General features: G+C 39.9%; 1 protein-coding gene across 2 annotated transcripts; it reads right to left on the reverse strand.

The window, feature by feature from the left end:
- Window positions 1–263: 263 nt before the first annotated feature.
- On the reverse strand, window positions 264–16,308 carry tmem218 (transmembrane protein 218). Of its 2 annotated transcripts, none has more exons than XM_052039938.1 (4): window positions 16,255–16,308; window positions 12,767–12,887; window positions 11,310–11,415; window positions 264–2,500 (listed from the first exon to the last, which is right to left on the reverse strand). In XM_052039938.1, the coding sequence occupies exons 2-4, from the start codon at window positions 12,874–12,876 to the stop codon at window positions 2,366–2,368; spliced, it is 351 nt and encodes a 116-aa protein (XP_051895898.1). In that variant the 5' UTR covers window positions 12,877–12,887; window positions 16,255–16,308; the 3' UTR covers window positions 264–2,365. The 2 variants fall into 2 exon arrangements, with proteins under 2 accessions (XP_051895898.1, XP_051895899.1); XM_052039939.1 differs by lacking the exon at window positions 16,255–16,308 and adding an exon at window positions 13,812–13,857.
- Window positions 16,309–16,559: the final 251 nt, after the last annotated feature.

Consider the following 16,559-nt stretch of genomic DNA (forward strand, 5'->3'; position numbering starts at 1 on the left):
CCTACAGGGAAAAAGAGCTGCAAATTCCATGGAATTCATGAACGTCAGGCTCAGATGTGGGAGTTTTAAACAGCTTTTTATTTAAAGACTTCGTAATGCACGAGTTGTCTGCACTTTAATTTTTTAACAAGCATATATAAAGCTGAAATGGAAAAAAAATTAAACTGCAGATGCTGGAATCCAAAACAAAAACAGAAATGCTGGGAAAACTCAGCCAGTCAAGCAGAATCTGTGAAAAGGGAAGGCCAGAGGAGAACTTGGAACACTTCTGAGGAAGGTTTACTGACCCGAAACGTAACTGGTTTCTCTTTCCACAGACGCTGCTTGACTCAGCATTTCCATTTTAGTTACATAAAGTTGTATATTTACCAGAGTAGAAAATGATTATTTACAGTAGTTACAAAATATTAAGTCTCTAAAATCTGAAAAAAGTTCTCAATATATCAAAAAATCATGTTAAGTGATTAGTTGCAAAAAGTCTTTAAGATGGGGTGGTTGGTTGGTCCCATAGAGTGATTCATTGTTGTTGTACCAACCATTCCTCACACAGCCCCTTTGTCAACAGGGAACAGCATCTAGTAAAGACAAATTGCTTCTCCCCAGAAAGAGATTTTGTTTTTAATACTATATGGAACAAAACTGTTTGGCCTAATCAGTTCACACAAGCCATTCCAATGCACTTGCATGCTCCATTTCATGGAATTGTACAGCATAGAAACAGGGCATTTGGCCCAATTCAGCCATGCCGACCGGTGGCCACCCTTCTGTATTAACCCTATCACCCATCACTTGGTGCGTAAGCAATTCAGGTGCTCATCTAAACACTTCTTAACTGCTGTCAGTGACTCAACTCTCAAATGTTACCACAATCTGTGTTTCAATCCCAACTCTTGCATATCTCCATCCTAAATCTCTTACAATTTATCTGTTCCCCAGTGCAAAACCTCAATCTTAACATTCTCATCCTCATTTTCAAATAATTCCAGGGCCTCACCCCACCTTATCTCTGTAATATCCAGATCTACAATTATCTGAGATATCTGCCCTTCTTGAATGTCAATGATTTTAACTGTTTCATCATTGGCAGCCATGCCTTCAAGTTCATGAATTCATTCCCTAAACTGCTCTACCTCCTTACTTCTCTCCAAGGTGCTCTTAAAACCTACCTCTTTGTCCAAACTTTTGGTCTATTACCACATGTTTTGGTGTCAATTGTTTTTGTTACCATATATCTGAAGAGCCTTGGGACATTTTACTATGTGAAGGACACTGTATAAAAGTAAGTAGCTCTTCTAGTGGAAACAGCCTACTTCTGTTTAATCTATTCTGTTCATTCATAATCTTAAACTAGCAAATAACCCTTTACCCTCCTCAATTCAGATACCAGGCAGCAACAGAGGAAATCTGCATTGTCTGCTCTATTGCCTCAACATCCTTAAGAGCTGTAGAAACCAAAATTGCAACATTTCTGTGGTTTTATATAAATTCACCAGATTCGTCCCTTAGGTGAACTTTCAAAAGTAAATCAGAATCGAACTGTGAGAAAGCAGGATGAGACATAAACATCTGTTTAATGTGTCTCATATGTTCTGATTTTTTATGTGCAAGGCCACATCTTATTTGACCTAGATATCTGGAATCTGCAGTGAAGGAAACAAAGGATATCCCTCGTTTCTCCACTATTCTCAAACACTGAGCAGAAACGGTTTCTGGTCTGGTCTCCCTGTTCATCATCCCAGGGCTCGAGATAAAATCTACCAAGATGCCAATACCTGATCACTATTCAGTGGCACAGCTTGAAAATGTAAGTTAGCCCTGGGTAAAGTAAATAAGATTTGTCTCTTTCACCCAACTACTGTTAGCCAGCATTTTTCAGATTCAAGCGTTATGACTGGCCACTTGGTATGGAAGGACAACTACCACTTGCACTCCCCATGGATTTAAAAGAGAAGAAAAAGAGGGACAAAACTGATCAAAAAATGTTTGTGTTTGTATATATCACCCAGAAATGGTCTTATTTTGTGCTGACATTTCCATGATTTTGTAGTTATTCTTTCCTAATTAATACACGTCCTCAATACTAGTTTCTTTTTCCACTGAAATGTTGCTCAATTCAAAGAAAATCTTTTCATTTCCTTTCCAACAGAAACCACAGAGCCCTGGGAAATAGCAGAAAAATAAAAACAGACAGTTAATTTGGATATTTTTTCTTTTAAAGAGGAGAGTTTTATATTTAAATTAATGCTTGTCTGTTACTCCTCAACAGATATTTCAATATCCACATCATGGTTTTCACAAAAATAAACTTTTAAGTTACAAATGCTTTCATACACAGACAGAGTCCAGGGGCTCTGTGGATTGCTTCTCAGAAGCTTCGAAGGGGTTTTGCTTCTATATGTTCCACAATGTAATGAGGAAATAGTAGAATCAAGCCCGCCAGGAATCCCACAATCAATATACACAGGAGACAATAGCGGCCAATGAAGAAATTGTCGAAAATCTGCAAAATAAAGAAAAGAGGAATGGATCCAACTTTCAACACTTTCTCCCTCCTAGGGAGCAAGCAGGCAATTTGCTTATACATATATTTAAAGCAAAGCAACTTAACAAGCAACAAGCAGATGGTCTTGGCAACTTATTTGCCTCTCCTTATAGGCAAACCTCAGATGCAACAAAGTGCCTCCCTCTATCAAGACATAGATTGGGAACTGAGCCTGTGAACAAAATCAAAACTTGAATATAACATCTAATAATGCTCATCCAAATCAGACAGTGATAAATGCTGCAATAATACATTGCCAAATATAAACTTTCCCTGAGGTCAGCAAGTGTGTGATGCAGCATAGTCCCGAGGTACGCAGATCAAAAGGCCAAGGTTTTGATTATCGGTCTATGCTGAGTTAGCTTATCTGAATTGGGATGAGTGGAGTGTCGGTGCAAATGGACTCAGTGCCCTAAACTAAGGATGGGAAAAAAATAGAACTCCCAGTCTTGAGTGCTAGCTAGTGATATCCTAGTTTTACAGATAAAGAAGGTGCCTGCAGTAATTTTACCCTGCGAAGAAACCCAAACCTTAAGGAGTAAAAAAAAGGTTATTTAATTAGGATTCCACATGCCCGATAGTAAAAAAGAACAAAATAACTCTGGATGTAAACTCTCCTCACGATGTAACAAAATTATGAACTGTCTCCAGGCTATCTTTATACAGTGTGGTTTTGTTAATTCCCTTCCCACTGAGCAGAGAGGGGGAAATTATTCTAGTTCTGTTGCACCTGAAATAATCTTTTAATAGCAGAATCTGATAAAAAGCAAAATTAATAGGCACACAATTGAAAAATGTGCCTGTGCAGCTCCTGTCCTTTTGGTTGCTTGGGTGCTGATTTGCTTCCAATAAGATATGCAATACACATGCACATTTTTAGTATATCATCAAGTTGTAAAGGTGTTACCTGGCTAATCATAATGTCTGCTGTAAGTAAGCAGAGAAGGCAGATTATGTACTATTCTGCTACGTTGATTTGATGCAAGCAAGTACTGTACCGGGAGCTCAAGTTTTCTGCAATAACCAGATAAGGGTCCTTTAGTTACCATTTCGCTAGGAGTGCCACATGACAGGAAGAACGAGCAAGACAAACTATTACAAGAGTGACTATGAGGAGGAGAAGGGCTCTCAGTGGCAGGCAATATCCATACAAGGTCTTCAAAGAGAAATCCTCCTGAACTGGAGGAGGTGTTTATGCTTCAGTAAGGTTATTTCATTGAGAACTTAAGCTGCAACTTTGATCACAATCGTGCGAAGATCAGTTTGCCACGGTTGTGATACCTCCCAGGTACAAGATACAGATATCTGCAGTATTTGTTAGTCTGCAGTACTCTATTGCTTATTGTATAAAAGGGGGTGTGGGGGGCAGAGATTGGGGTCGGGGGGTTGATGGTCACAGACACTTGTGTCCCAAGGAAATTAAATACATATCATTCACTAGCCAGGGAGTTGCAGATGAAGGGAAGAGACAGCCCTGTGACCACTGGTGACTTCCCCACAGTACAGGGAGCTATTAACTGCACTGAATATCAGCATAGAGTAGTATCACAAACAAAAGGGGCACTACTACTTGTTCCATGACAGCTGATATGTGACCATATACAGGGAAACATGCAGTTATTGCTCACTATTTTTGCAGCAGCCATGATGGCTTTCATTCTGTGGCAGTTTCACATGGTGCTTATTTACACTTACCTGTAGAGGCTGAACCATACACTAATTATCTGGAAGACATGTGCTGTCTATAACCTGTTATAGACTGTTATAGACAACTTGAGACAATGACATGAGCACTCAGAAGTCATGTGTAAAAACCAAAAGCAGGCACCCGTATCTATTCACCCACCTCCCATCAGAACCAGCACCTTACCAGTAGTTGAATCTGCACCTCCCAAAGGGCTTTTTACCTAATTTAGAACCAAAAAACTAGGAGGTGAAACAAGTCATTTTCAACTCCAAAGAACTGCCAAAAAGAAGAATCTTTGTCATTTATACCTGAGGGTCCATAGCAAATGAAAAAGTGGCTGCAGGGTTATTAGGGGCCTGCTTCTCACCGCATAGCACTCGACTGGCTACTTAACTCACACAAAACAAGAGAAACAGATGCTGCAATGATGCCACATGCAATACGATAGAAGTAACCATCAGTGTGCACAAATAATGGTTGCATTAACTGCCGTGAAGGAACTGTGCTGTAATCAATAGAGCAGGTCTCTAGATTATTGACAGTCTGTTGTGCATACAAGTTGGCAACCATGAAGATTCAACCGTTGTCATCAGCTTAATGAGAAGCAGCTTGCAAAGCTGGAGAAGGAGGATACGTTCTAGACAGTCCTTGCCATTTTCTCACTGCTACCATCAGACAGAAAGTACAAAAGCCTGAAGTCCCACACTATCAGGTCCAAGAACAGCTACTTCCCTCAACCATTCAGTTCTTGAACCAACAGGTACAACCCTAAGCACTACATGAAAAACACGATGATGCTGGAGGAACTCAGCAGGCCAGGCAGCATCCGTGGAGAAAAGCAGGCGGTCACCGTTTTGGGTCAGGACCCTTCTTCAGGAAGGGTCTTGTTTCCCTAATCACTACAATTTAGCAACACTATGATCACTTTGAATTAAAATGGACTTGTTTTTTTTTGTTCTAATTGTGTTCTTTCTCGTAAAAATTGTGTATAATTTATGCTTAAGAACATAGAGCAGTACAGCACAGAACAGGCCCTTCGGCCCACAATGTTGTGCCGACATAGCTATTCCCTCCTACCTACAGAATGCCCACATCCCTCTATATTCCTCTCATTCATGTGCCCATCTAATCCCCTCTTAAAAGCCCCCAATGAATTTGCCTCCACCACCCTATCAAGCAATGCATTCCAGGCATCCACCACTCTCTCAGTAAAAAATGTACCCCTCACATCTGTTCTGAACCTTACCCCTCTCACCTTAAATGCATGCCCTCTGGTATTGGATCTCTCAATAATGGGAAAAAGATATTGCTTGTCCACCCTATCTATGCCCCTCATAATTTTTATACACTTCCAACAGATCACCCCTCAGCCTCCGCCGCTCCAGAGAAAAGAGCCCAAGTTTGTCCAGCCTCTCCTGATAGCACATGCCCTCTAATCCAGGCAGCATCCTAGTAAACCTCCTCTGCACCCTCTCTAAAGTCTTGACATCCTTCCTATAGTGAGGTGATCAGAATTGCACGCAATACTCTAAATGCGGCCTAACCAGAGTTCTATAGAGATGCATCATAACTTCTTGACTCCTATACTCAATACCCCGATTAATAAATGCAAGCATTCCATAAGCCTTCCTTAACCACCCTGTCTACCTGTGTAGCCACTTTCAATGAGTCATGGACGTGCACCCCAAGGTCTCTCTGCTCTTCAACACTGTTAAGGGTCTTGCCCTTACGAGTGTACTGGCTCTTGACATTAGTCCTACCAAGGTGCAACACCTCACATTTATCCAGGTTAAACTCCATCTGCCATTTCTCTGCCCACACCTGCAACTGATCTATATCACGCTGTACCCATCACCAGTCTTCTACACTATTCACAACTCCACCAATCTTGGTATCGTCTGCAAACTTACTAACCTACCCATCAACATACTCATCCAGGTCATTTATGTACATCACAAACAGAAGAGGTCCCAGTACAGATCCCTGCGGAACACCACTACTCACAGGTCTCCAGTCCGAATAAGTCCCTTCAACCATCACCCTCTGTCTTCTACGGGCAAACCAGTTCTGGATCCACACAGCCATTCTCCACTGACCCCATGCATCCGAACTTTTTTGATTAACCTATTATGTGGGACCTTGTCAAATGCCTTACTGAAGTCCATATAGATGACATCCACAGCTCTACCTTCATCAATCTCTCTCGTCACCCTGTCAAAAAACTCAACCAGGTTGGTAAGACATGACTTGCCCCACACAATTTAACTTATGTTTTTCTTGTGAGTGCTGTTTATATAATGCTATGTGCCTGTGATGCTGCCGCAAGTAAGTTTTTCACTGTACCTGTGCTGCATGTACTAGTGCATGTGATAATAAACTCAACTTTGACTTTCTAATCAAAGTTCAACTTAAAAGATTGTGTTATCAATAAACACAACTCTCTTTCCCCAATTAATCAAGAGTCTCTATCATACTTTTCTCTGATCTTAACTGTCATGGCTTGACCACAATGCAAAATAAATGTTGATGGAAATTTAATATACCAACCGAAGTTTATAAATCAAACCACACCAAGTACCACACAAATCAGAATAAAGTTTCCACTTATTGCCAGGTAGTTGCAATTTTGAACAATGATATCTTCACAAACAACACTGAAACCGATGAATGTAACTTGGCTGGTTATGACTTCAAAGCCACTTCTGAATGTGGACAGTATGGGTTCAAACCAGCTACTTGCTCATAGCTTTAGACTTGCTTCTTTTGGGCGGTAGGCGGAATGAACATACTCATTTGTTTACATCCATGAGCCACAGAATGGGCTTGCTTGTTGTAATTTGTTGGAACAATTTTTCTAACTTCAAGGTTCATTATCAGACACAATGCTAGAGGACCAACAGATCCAAGCTGTTTACACTAAGAGAGAGAGAGAGGAAGACAGACCATAAACCCTCGTGTACTAGATAATCAGCAGCACAGTAGTGCAGTTAGCACAGCCGCTGCTTCACAGTTCCAGAAAACCAGGTTCACTCCTGACCTCTGGTGCCATCTGTGTAGTTTGCACTTCTCCCTGTGTGTGCTTCCCCAGGTGCTCTTGTTTTCTCCCACAACCCAAAATTATGCTGGATAGTAGGTAAATTGGCCACTATAAAATGCCTCTAGTGTGTAGGTTAGTAGTGGAATCTGGGAGGGAATTGGGAATGTGAGAAAGAGGTTATAGAGAAAATTACTTGGGGAATGGGAATGCTGTATGAGCCAGCATAGACTCGACAGGCCAATTTGGCCTTCTTCTATGTCATAAGAAAATATGAAAAAACGTCATTGAAAGTGTGTATAAAACAGAGTGATCAACAGCTGGAACAGACTGTCTAGATAGCTGGTTGAGATCAGGACACTGCCTTCTTTAAAATGGAACTGTGAGTCTATATTTTAGAACAATGAGAACAGATGAGTAGATAAGCATCAGATATCCAGAAATATTATGACAAAACAGCAGTGAATTTACCCCACCAGCATTTATATTTTCGTGATACAACTTGACAAAAAACTTAACTGAATTTTACAAGAAATCATCAACACCCAAATACCTGTGCCATTTTGATCATGTATCTTTCATATGATTGACAAGTACAGATTTCCATAAACACTTACATGTGACTCGCCAAAGTAAAATTAGTGCTACGCTTGCAATCCAATTTTAAAGAACGCTTTATCTGAAATTTCTAAGTAATGTTAACATGCAAATCTGCAACTTCATGAGCAGTCTAAAATATTAATTAGATTTGAGAGCAAAACAGCCAAAAAGAGGCAGGGACAGAATGCTAATGAATGGTAATCATTGCCCCTCCAGGAGAGTTTGGCTGTGTACTCTAGTGCAGCAATACAAGGAGCTTGATTCACTACAAAGATGTTGAGGAAGAATAAACTCCACCTCAGCGGCAGAACAAAATCTCCTGTGGACTAGCAGGGCGCTCGTTTAACACACCTCATTCTTTAATGAGCCAATTAGTGGGGCCTGGTACTGTGAGCAGTACACAGAGCTTGGGCCATGTAATATTAATAGCTCATTGGTTTGTGAGCAGAGGTCCTGCCCTGTGCCCTGCTAATTGGTATCCTGGTAGTTATTATTTGATCATAGGTGGAAGTTAGCTGACGCTCACTGCAACACAGTTCCGTTTTAATGTCAGGTTTGTAAAATCTCACATCTGATCAGCTGGGGGTGGTGTTGCAGTCAGCTAGTGAACTGCATTAGCCAAGCTGAATTATTCCCAAATTAGGGGGCTATTATTTTTAAGATCTTGTGTATTTTTGTATGTCACCCTGTCCCTAACTCATTGTTTTTATTGATAAACACCAATACCAAACAAGAACAATCAATAAGCAAAGCAAACATGCACATTCCCTTCCATATGGCTGCAGCTAGTCCCAGGTGCTGTATATGTCTATATATTGCATTGCTGAAATCATCAGCACCAATAACATGTCAGAAGGTGGGTTTCTGAGCCTCCTCTGGGGAAGCAGACTGCTGGTAGTGTTTGTGAACTGAAACCACTGGAAGTACTGACTACAAAATAGCTTTAAAAGTTGAAGTCACACTCATCTTTTGGAAAAAGTCATTTTTCAGTTAACAACAATCCTCTAAATTCTATTCAAGGTGCAACTCTGATTCTAAAGCACCACTAGCCAACAATTATTACATAAGTATTTTAAGCAGAGGAGATTTATCAGCATGTTGCCTGGATTGGAGGACTTTAATTATGGGGAGAGATTGGATAGGCTGGGCTTGCTTTCCCCGGAGCAGAGCAGGCTAAGGGTGTGACCTGATATAGAAATATATAAGGTTATGAGAGGCATTGATAGGGTAGATAGTCAAAATCTTTTTCCCATCAAAAACAAGAGGGCATAGTTTTAAGGAGAGTGGTAGAAATTTTTAAAGGGATCAGAGGGATAAGTTTTTTTTACACAGAGAGTGGGTGATATCTGGAACACACTGCCAGAGGAGGTGGTGGAGTCAGATACAATCACTATGCTTAAGAGGCAAGGCATAGAAGAATAAAGACCTAATGTATGCAAATGGGATTAGTGTAGATGGGCAAAAAGGTCAGCATGGATGTAGTGGGCCAAAGGGCCTGTTTCTGTTCTGTACAACTCTATGACTAAACCAATTCTGCCAAAAAGTGGGGGCATATGATGGTGAGAGCATAAGTACAAACAGATTGATTCATATCTCTCTAAGGCAACTAGCTTTATTTGGAACTCATGCATTGCATTACAGAAACATGATTACCAAGATGGTTTTTGGAACAACTACATCATTAGTTGCATCCTGCATCTTTTAAATACATCTGGAAATGTACTCTCAAACACTTCATCAACTTGGACAACTCCAGTGTTTCCCACCATGGCCTACAAGTGAGTATTTCTAAGATCTCTTGTCTAGATTTCCTCTCAAAGGAACTCTATGTCTGTTAGACAAATGCCATTCATTCCTCAGATGACATTAACTCAGATATTCCTCCAGGCTTTGTCACGTTGTTCCTTTTCAACACCAATGAGCTCAACTCATCATGCAACCTAATCTTATGTTTCTGATTCTACTCTAGGTTCATCAACTTCTTTCAAACCACACACCCTCAGGACACTGTCCTCATTCTTCTTCGGTGTAATTAATTGAACATTTAATTCTTGAATTACAGCAAGTACTTTAATGGGTTAACAAAAGTCTTGATTCTTTCAATGCTTTAAAAGTACAGGTTCTTTATCTCACTCATAACAAATAACCACAACCTGTTAAATTTGATTTCTCAACTGTTCATTTAATACACTGTTGAAATTGATAACTATTCTGACCTCACATAAAACCCTACATTTGATCCTCGTCCTTGCTAACTTCATATTTTCTCAATGGTTGTTAAATATTTATAGTCACGTTTTCAAATTGAAATCCTTCAATGAGATTCTAACACTGTCAGATGTATCTCAGTATTTCATTGCATTTCATAATCTCGTTTCTTGTTCACTTTTCAACTGTTTATTTATTAAAAATAATTTATACAATTATTACAAAGTTCCATTTTCTTAGCTGACACAGTTATATTAAAACTAGAACAGGGAGAAGGTACCCTGGGAATGCTAAGAATTTTTGGAGATGCATCACAGACAAAAATTTGAAAAGGTTGCTCCTTATACGTCAATCCATTCAAGACTAAGATTGACTTTTGAAGGTTTTTCTTACTGTACTTCTATTACAACCCAAGTCTGGTTAAAAAAAAAATGAAGTTTCTCATCTAAAATGCTATTCCTGCCTCATACCAACCTCCAATTTCTCCCTTACAGAACACTCCCCCATCTCCTTACTTTGTTAAGGCTTCTACAATCACTATTCCTAGAAACATTACTCCTAAACTTTAAATACTTTGTGTCCTTCTGCTGTTTTGAGCCATAGTTGTTTTGGAACTTCATATTTCCTGCCATTTATTTTCCTTCCCATGATTTATTAAAAAAAAGTATGACATCACCTAAACACAACTTCTTATTTTGCCTTTTCTCTCCTTTTTCATTTTTCTTTTCTTGTGGCATTGGTTTGGCCTAAGTTTCCCAATTTTAGAAACGGGAAATCATCAGGGAATAAATACATGACAATAAAATTCTGATCCTAATATGAAACTCTAGTATGCTGACATAATTTATAAATCAAAGATTAGAGGTCAGATCAGCTCAGGTGACCTCAATAAGTGAGCCTTGATCCTTTGACCAGAGGACTACCTGGGAGCCAGAAGCACTCTCTGTAATTAAATGGATTGAGCGAAGGAGTGATATAGTGAAGGGAATTTATTTTACTGCTGGGTTTATTTTGTTTTACTTTAAACCTTTGATTTATTCTTTTGGGAGTTTTCCTGGATTTATGCTGTAGGTACTATACTTCATCTTTCACTGAAATCAATAATGTTGTGCACTGCATATGTGAAAAATGAGATTGCCCGAGGCTTGATAAAGTTCTGTTGCCTGCACACAGTTCATTGTTTTTAATAAAAGCTCAGAGGCAGGTTATAAAACTACAGATACAAACACTGTTCTTACCACTTCTTCAGTCACTGGTTCAGGTGTTTCCTTGGCTCGAGGAAAAAAGATGAGGATCACGGTGATTATCAATGCCAGGAGGAAAACCAATACAATTGAAAGCCAGCTGCATAAAATAACACACAAGATATTTCCATCGATTCCATATTACTGTACAGATGATATTGCAGAACACATTTTATTTCAAAGGTTTCTCAACTACCTAGCAATGCAAGGTGCTTGGAGAACCAAAATCATTGAGCTGAAGATAAATTTACTTCAAATAAAAGTAGTCCTGTATTGATGCACTGATTCTTGCTAATTGATGGCAGTTTGCCTATTTAATCAAATCAAACGTGTGAGTTTAGCTTTATTTTGTATGATTTTAAGGTCTGCTCTCTGCAATCCTTCCAAATTTAGGATTACCCTCACCCACTCTACATGTCCCTTGTGCAGAAGCCCAATCCCTGCCTTGTTTTGTATGTTCTTTCCACTGCCTTAACTTATGCCACTCATCTCTTCCTGTGACTCTTTATAAGAAGCTTAATTGCACTCCTATCTCTACACACCCTGATCAATGGTTTAACCCACTCCAATCCATTAACCACCAGATACATAGCCAGATGTACCTAACAATTTCTTATTAGTAAATAATAAATATGATAGACTCTCAAATCCCATTTGTACTGTATATTCAAGCTTATCTTAATACTTTGTGTAACTATTTCTCAATTTGTATGACAAAAACGTGTGCGTGCGCCCTTGCACATGCAATACAGATTTAAAAAATCATTGTGAGAAATGTACCTCTTGGATACTGAATAGTGGTATACATGTGAAGTACAAGTACTTTAAACATATTCTGAGAATGTATTAAGGAGCTTTTTATTAAAATTAGTACAAACAGCCAGAACAGTGTTGTGTAGCCATGTTTAGTGCTAGTTAGCAACATTTAGTGACCTGACCTATTCCCTCCCTTTCTCTCATGCTCACTGTGCTTCTTGTTCAGTGATGTGGCCTATTTACTCCCACTCTCTATGCTCCTTGTTCCATGACTAGATCCATTCGTTCTTGCTTGCTGAGTGTAACCTATACACCATTCAAGACCCCTGCACAAAAGTCCAATGAAGAAGAGATAACTGACTGAAGGAGGAAAGAATTTGTTTCCCTTGTGCCTCTATACAAGTTTAAAATAGAAGTTTAATTGAAATGATAGATTCAAGGTGAAAAAGTTTAATAATCACTGGTCATTTAGAATGAAACTAGTTCAGTGTAAAATTTGGGATTGGTCCAATGTTTCAGCCTCGGACAGAAAAATTGTTTCAGGCAGGTAGCTCAAAGCAGAAAAATGGTTGGACTAAGTTTGATGCAATTACATTCATCTGAAGGCAAGGTTCCAGAATAATAATCCTGAGAAGGACAAAACCTTAAATATGCTGCAGTTAACTGAAAGGTTTAAGCAGTGAATGGTGCCTTACCTGACCATGCCTCCTGACCGAGATAGCAGGTTACATATCAGTAAAGACAAAACCCAAATAACAGCAAGGATAAAAATCCCTGGTCCTACCCCCATCACGATACCAGCCATTGTAAAGATTGCTGCAAGTAGAGTAAAACAGCGTTAGCTCTAGAAAGAACTCAAAAATGTCAGTAGATAAACGATTACAGCCCAGCCTCACTATAATTATTATGCATCTTTTCAGTGGCTTCCTATTTTTTCCTCCATTATATTTTTAATTAAATGTTCTATCTCTTTTCCTCAAACTACTTTATGCAACCCACCATTACTTAATGAAAACAGAGCGAGCAATCTTGAGCAGGCTACTGAGTGATGTGCAAAACTAGCCAGGTATGTCCCCTCATCTTCTGATCTTCCAGATGCTGTAAGCGAGCAGTTCGCCCTGAAGGAAAATATGTCTACAATGCTGCCTCATCATTCTAACAAGAAGGAACTTGGTTACAAAGCTTTTACGGAAAATGTATCTTGATTCTAGAAAAAAAAACATGTACAATAAAACACTGATGATCCTGTACCCTTGAGACTTTGGTGGTGCCGGGCTAGTAGATTTTCTGGACTACTGGATATTACAATTAATACACCAAGACATTTTTAATTCTTTTTCTTTTGAGATGCTGCGCAATGGTATAATAAATTTTCAAGTGAAACATATGAGTTTAAAAGGAGCGCAGTAAACTGGGCCCTGGTGAATTTAACAGAAGTGCGGGAATAGGGCCCCAGTGAGTTTAAAAGACACATGGGAAACAGGTCTGTGGCATGTTTAAAGGGAGCGCAGGAACCAGGGCATGAGTATGTTTAAAGGAAGCACATGAACCAGGGTCCCACAATGAGTTTAAAGCGAGTGTAGGAAACAGCACCAGGTGAGCCAGATGCTGAACCATCAGGATTTCCAAACAACAAGATAGCTGATTATTGGAGTTTTCCTTTACTTATAACCTGAAAAGTACTTGATTACACAAGTAAGCAAATGTACAGAGAAAGAGTTTGATAGAAGAAATTATTACCTGGAAAACATGTTATCCAGCTTGGCACATACAAGGCAGCAAAAATAAAGAAACTTTAATTGAGAGACACTTTATGTTTGCTGAATAATTTCTGGCCTATTTAAAAATTAATTAATGTTAATGTGTTAGAAATTTTAAAAAAGCTTTTATTTGAAACACTAATTCAATAAACTCTTCAACATAATAAAGATACATAATTTGTTAATCATAGAATCTTACAGCACAAGGTCATTCAACGCAATGCATTCACACCAGCTAACCAGTCCTGTATTTTTCTCCATATTTCATACGTACCAGTTACAAAATAATTCCAACTCATAGGTTAAGAGGTTGAGAGGTTAAATAGGTTGAGAGACCCAAAGCAGGAGATAAATGCATTTTCCAAAACCCTGGCTGGTTTGTCTTGAACCAGGGGTCACAATTTCAAACTAAGGAGTTGGCTGTTTCAAACCAAGATGAGAAGAAATTGCATCACCAAAAAGGGAGCAATTGTTTGGAATTCACTCCCCAAGAAGACTGTGGAGGTTCTCTTGTTCAGCACATTTGAGACAGAGACTGATTGATCTTTGGATATTAAGGAAATCAGAAGATATGAGATTAGTGCAGGAAAGTGGCACTGAGATAAAAGGTCAGTCATAATCTTATCGAATGGCAGAGCAGGCATGAGGGGCTGAATGGGTTCCTTCTACTTCTGTTTTTTATATTCTTACATTTATTTTCTTAATCACAGGAAATTTTGTAGGAAAGCCTTTGGAGGAGTAAAAGTCTTCAAAATAACTGTTAACAAATAACCGTATCAAAGGAGGGAGGCAAATTAATTGTGGTTTTCCATAGTTATACCAAATGAAGTGAATGTGATGTATTATGAAGTGAATGTGATGTATTTTGAACTAATTTCTTATTTCATGTAAGTAAACAATGCAAAAAATTCTAGAACATGGGGGAAGACCATCTTTAAGATTCATCAGCTGTCAAGACAATTTTTCTGTTTTAACTTTTTCACCCACCCAACCGCACCACTTAATTCTTACCTATCTACATCTTCATCTTCAGCAAATTATATCTAGCCCCAATCATTTGCTTTTCCCTGAAGATGCATAAGGAGGCACACTAGAATTTTGGTGTGTGAGATCAGCCACAGTGAATTATCTGCCAGTTATATACTCCATAGGTTTCCTTTAGGCATAAGTAGGAGTGGCTGACCTGCTATTGCCCACATACCATGTTTGAATTCCATCCCTAATGGCTCACTCCATCTTTCATCAAGTCAGTGCGGAGCTATTCACCTTTTATTTGGTTAGCAAACTGGTATGCTTATGGAAGCAAGCTACTCCTGCCTTTTGTACCATATTTTGAGTATTCTACTTTAACTCTATTTAGGATTTATTCATAGTTTTTTAAATTCATAATGGCTGTGTCAATGCTGCTTCTTTCTCTTGTCCTTATCTAATGAATTACATTCCTTAACTAAGTTTCAAATTTTGATCCATCCCTTACATTGCCAGGGTGTCTCCTCTTCTATTTCTGTCGCAGGGCTTTACTCCTCAGTTACAACATATCTGGTGGCTCAAAATTGCATTGTGCTTCCCATCTTGCATACTATTCTGACCCAGGTTCAATTCCGGCTGCTGTCCGTAAGGAGTTTGTACGTTGTCCCCGTGTCTGCGTGAGTTTCCTCCAGGTGCTCCGGTTTCCTCCCACATTCCAAAGATATACGGGTTAAGAAATTGTGGGCATGTTATGTTGGCGCCAGAAGCGTGGTGACACTTGCGGGCTGCCCCCAAAACACTCTGTGCAAAAGATGCATTTCACTGTGTGTTTTGATGTACATGTGACTGATAAAGATATCTATCTATCTATCTAAAGTCTGCTCTGTTGATGTCAATTCTCCTACCTTATCTATTTTTAAGTAGTGGCAGCCTTCATCCTACAACACCTCCTATTAGTTGCATTTTTCCTCTTGCCTCTATTTAATCTCACATCCCAACCCTGCCGCCAATTTCTTTCCACCACCAAATGCATTCTGAAGCCCTAGCCCACCCCACCACCAAAACCCACAGGAAACCCTATAAACATTTGCCGGAGATGTAATATTTCAGGGAGAGAGATACAAGGGACTGGAGATGCTGGAAACTGGAGCAACACACCAAACGCTGGAGGAACTCGGCAAGTCGGGCAGCGTCTATGGAGGGAAATGGGTCGACTGTCTATTTCTCTCCATGGACGCTGCCTGACCTGCTGAGTCCCTCCATCGGTTTGTAGGATGTAATATTTCAGGTCGATGACCCCAGCTAGGGGCCAACAACAACAACAACAACAACGTGGCCGTGCGGTGCTCAGGGTGTCCGGGGTTGGATCACACGGGGACACATGCCGGGCTGACTGACAGACAGACAGCCAACCAGCCAGCCTCTCCGCAGCCCCTCGCACCGGGTCCGCTCACCTTTCCGCCGGGGAGAGTCGCGGCCCCGCCACCTTCAGCCCTAGCAACGGCGCTGCCGCACTTGCAAGTAAGCACCGCTGCCATTGGCCAAGGCGGCAGTGCGACCTATGGGAATCGCCGATACTGACGGGTTAGGAAGCTCCTAGTAACGGCGGCAGTCTGAGCGACAGGAGGGAGACGGCGGGAAAATACCGAGTAACCGAATAGATGGAGTGAGCTAACGTACATTCTCAGCTAATATACAGTGACGTGATATGTCGTGAACTAATACATAGTAACTTGATTTGTTTTAAGCAGTAGCTTGG

This window comes from Pristis pectinata, chromosome 27 (assembly GCF_009764475.1).
Source record: "Pristis pectinata isolate sPriPec2 chromosome 27, sPriPec2.1.pri, whole genome shotgun sequence".
Taxonomy (NCBI): domain Eukaryota; kingdom Metazoa; phylum Chordata; class Chondrichthyes; order Rhinopristiformes; family Pristidae; genus Pristis; species Pristis pectinata.

Excerpts from the sequence above, each read along its gene's own strand:
- tmem218 (XM_052039938.1), bottom strand. The coding sequence starts at position 12,876 with ATGGCTGGTATCGTGATGGGGGTAGGACCAGGGATTTTTATCCTTGCT. Across the intron at positions 11,416-12,766 it reads CGGTCAGGAGGCATGGTCAG|CTGGCTTTCAATTGTATTGG; the intron begins GTAAGGCACCAT and ends TATTTTATGCAG. Across the intron at positions 2,501-11,309 it reads AACCAGTGACTGAAGAAGTG|ATTTTCGACAATTTCTTCAT; the intron begins GTAAGAACAGTG and ends TTTATTTTGCAG.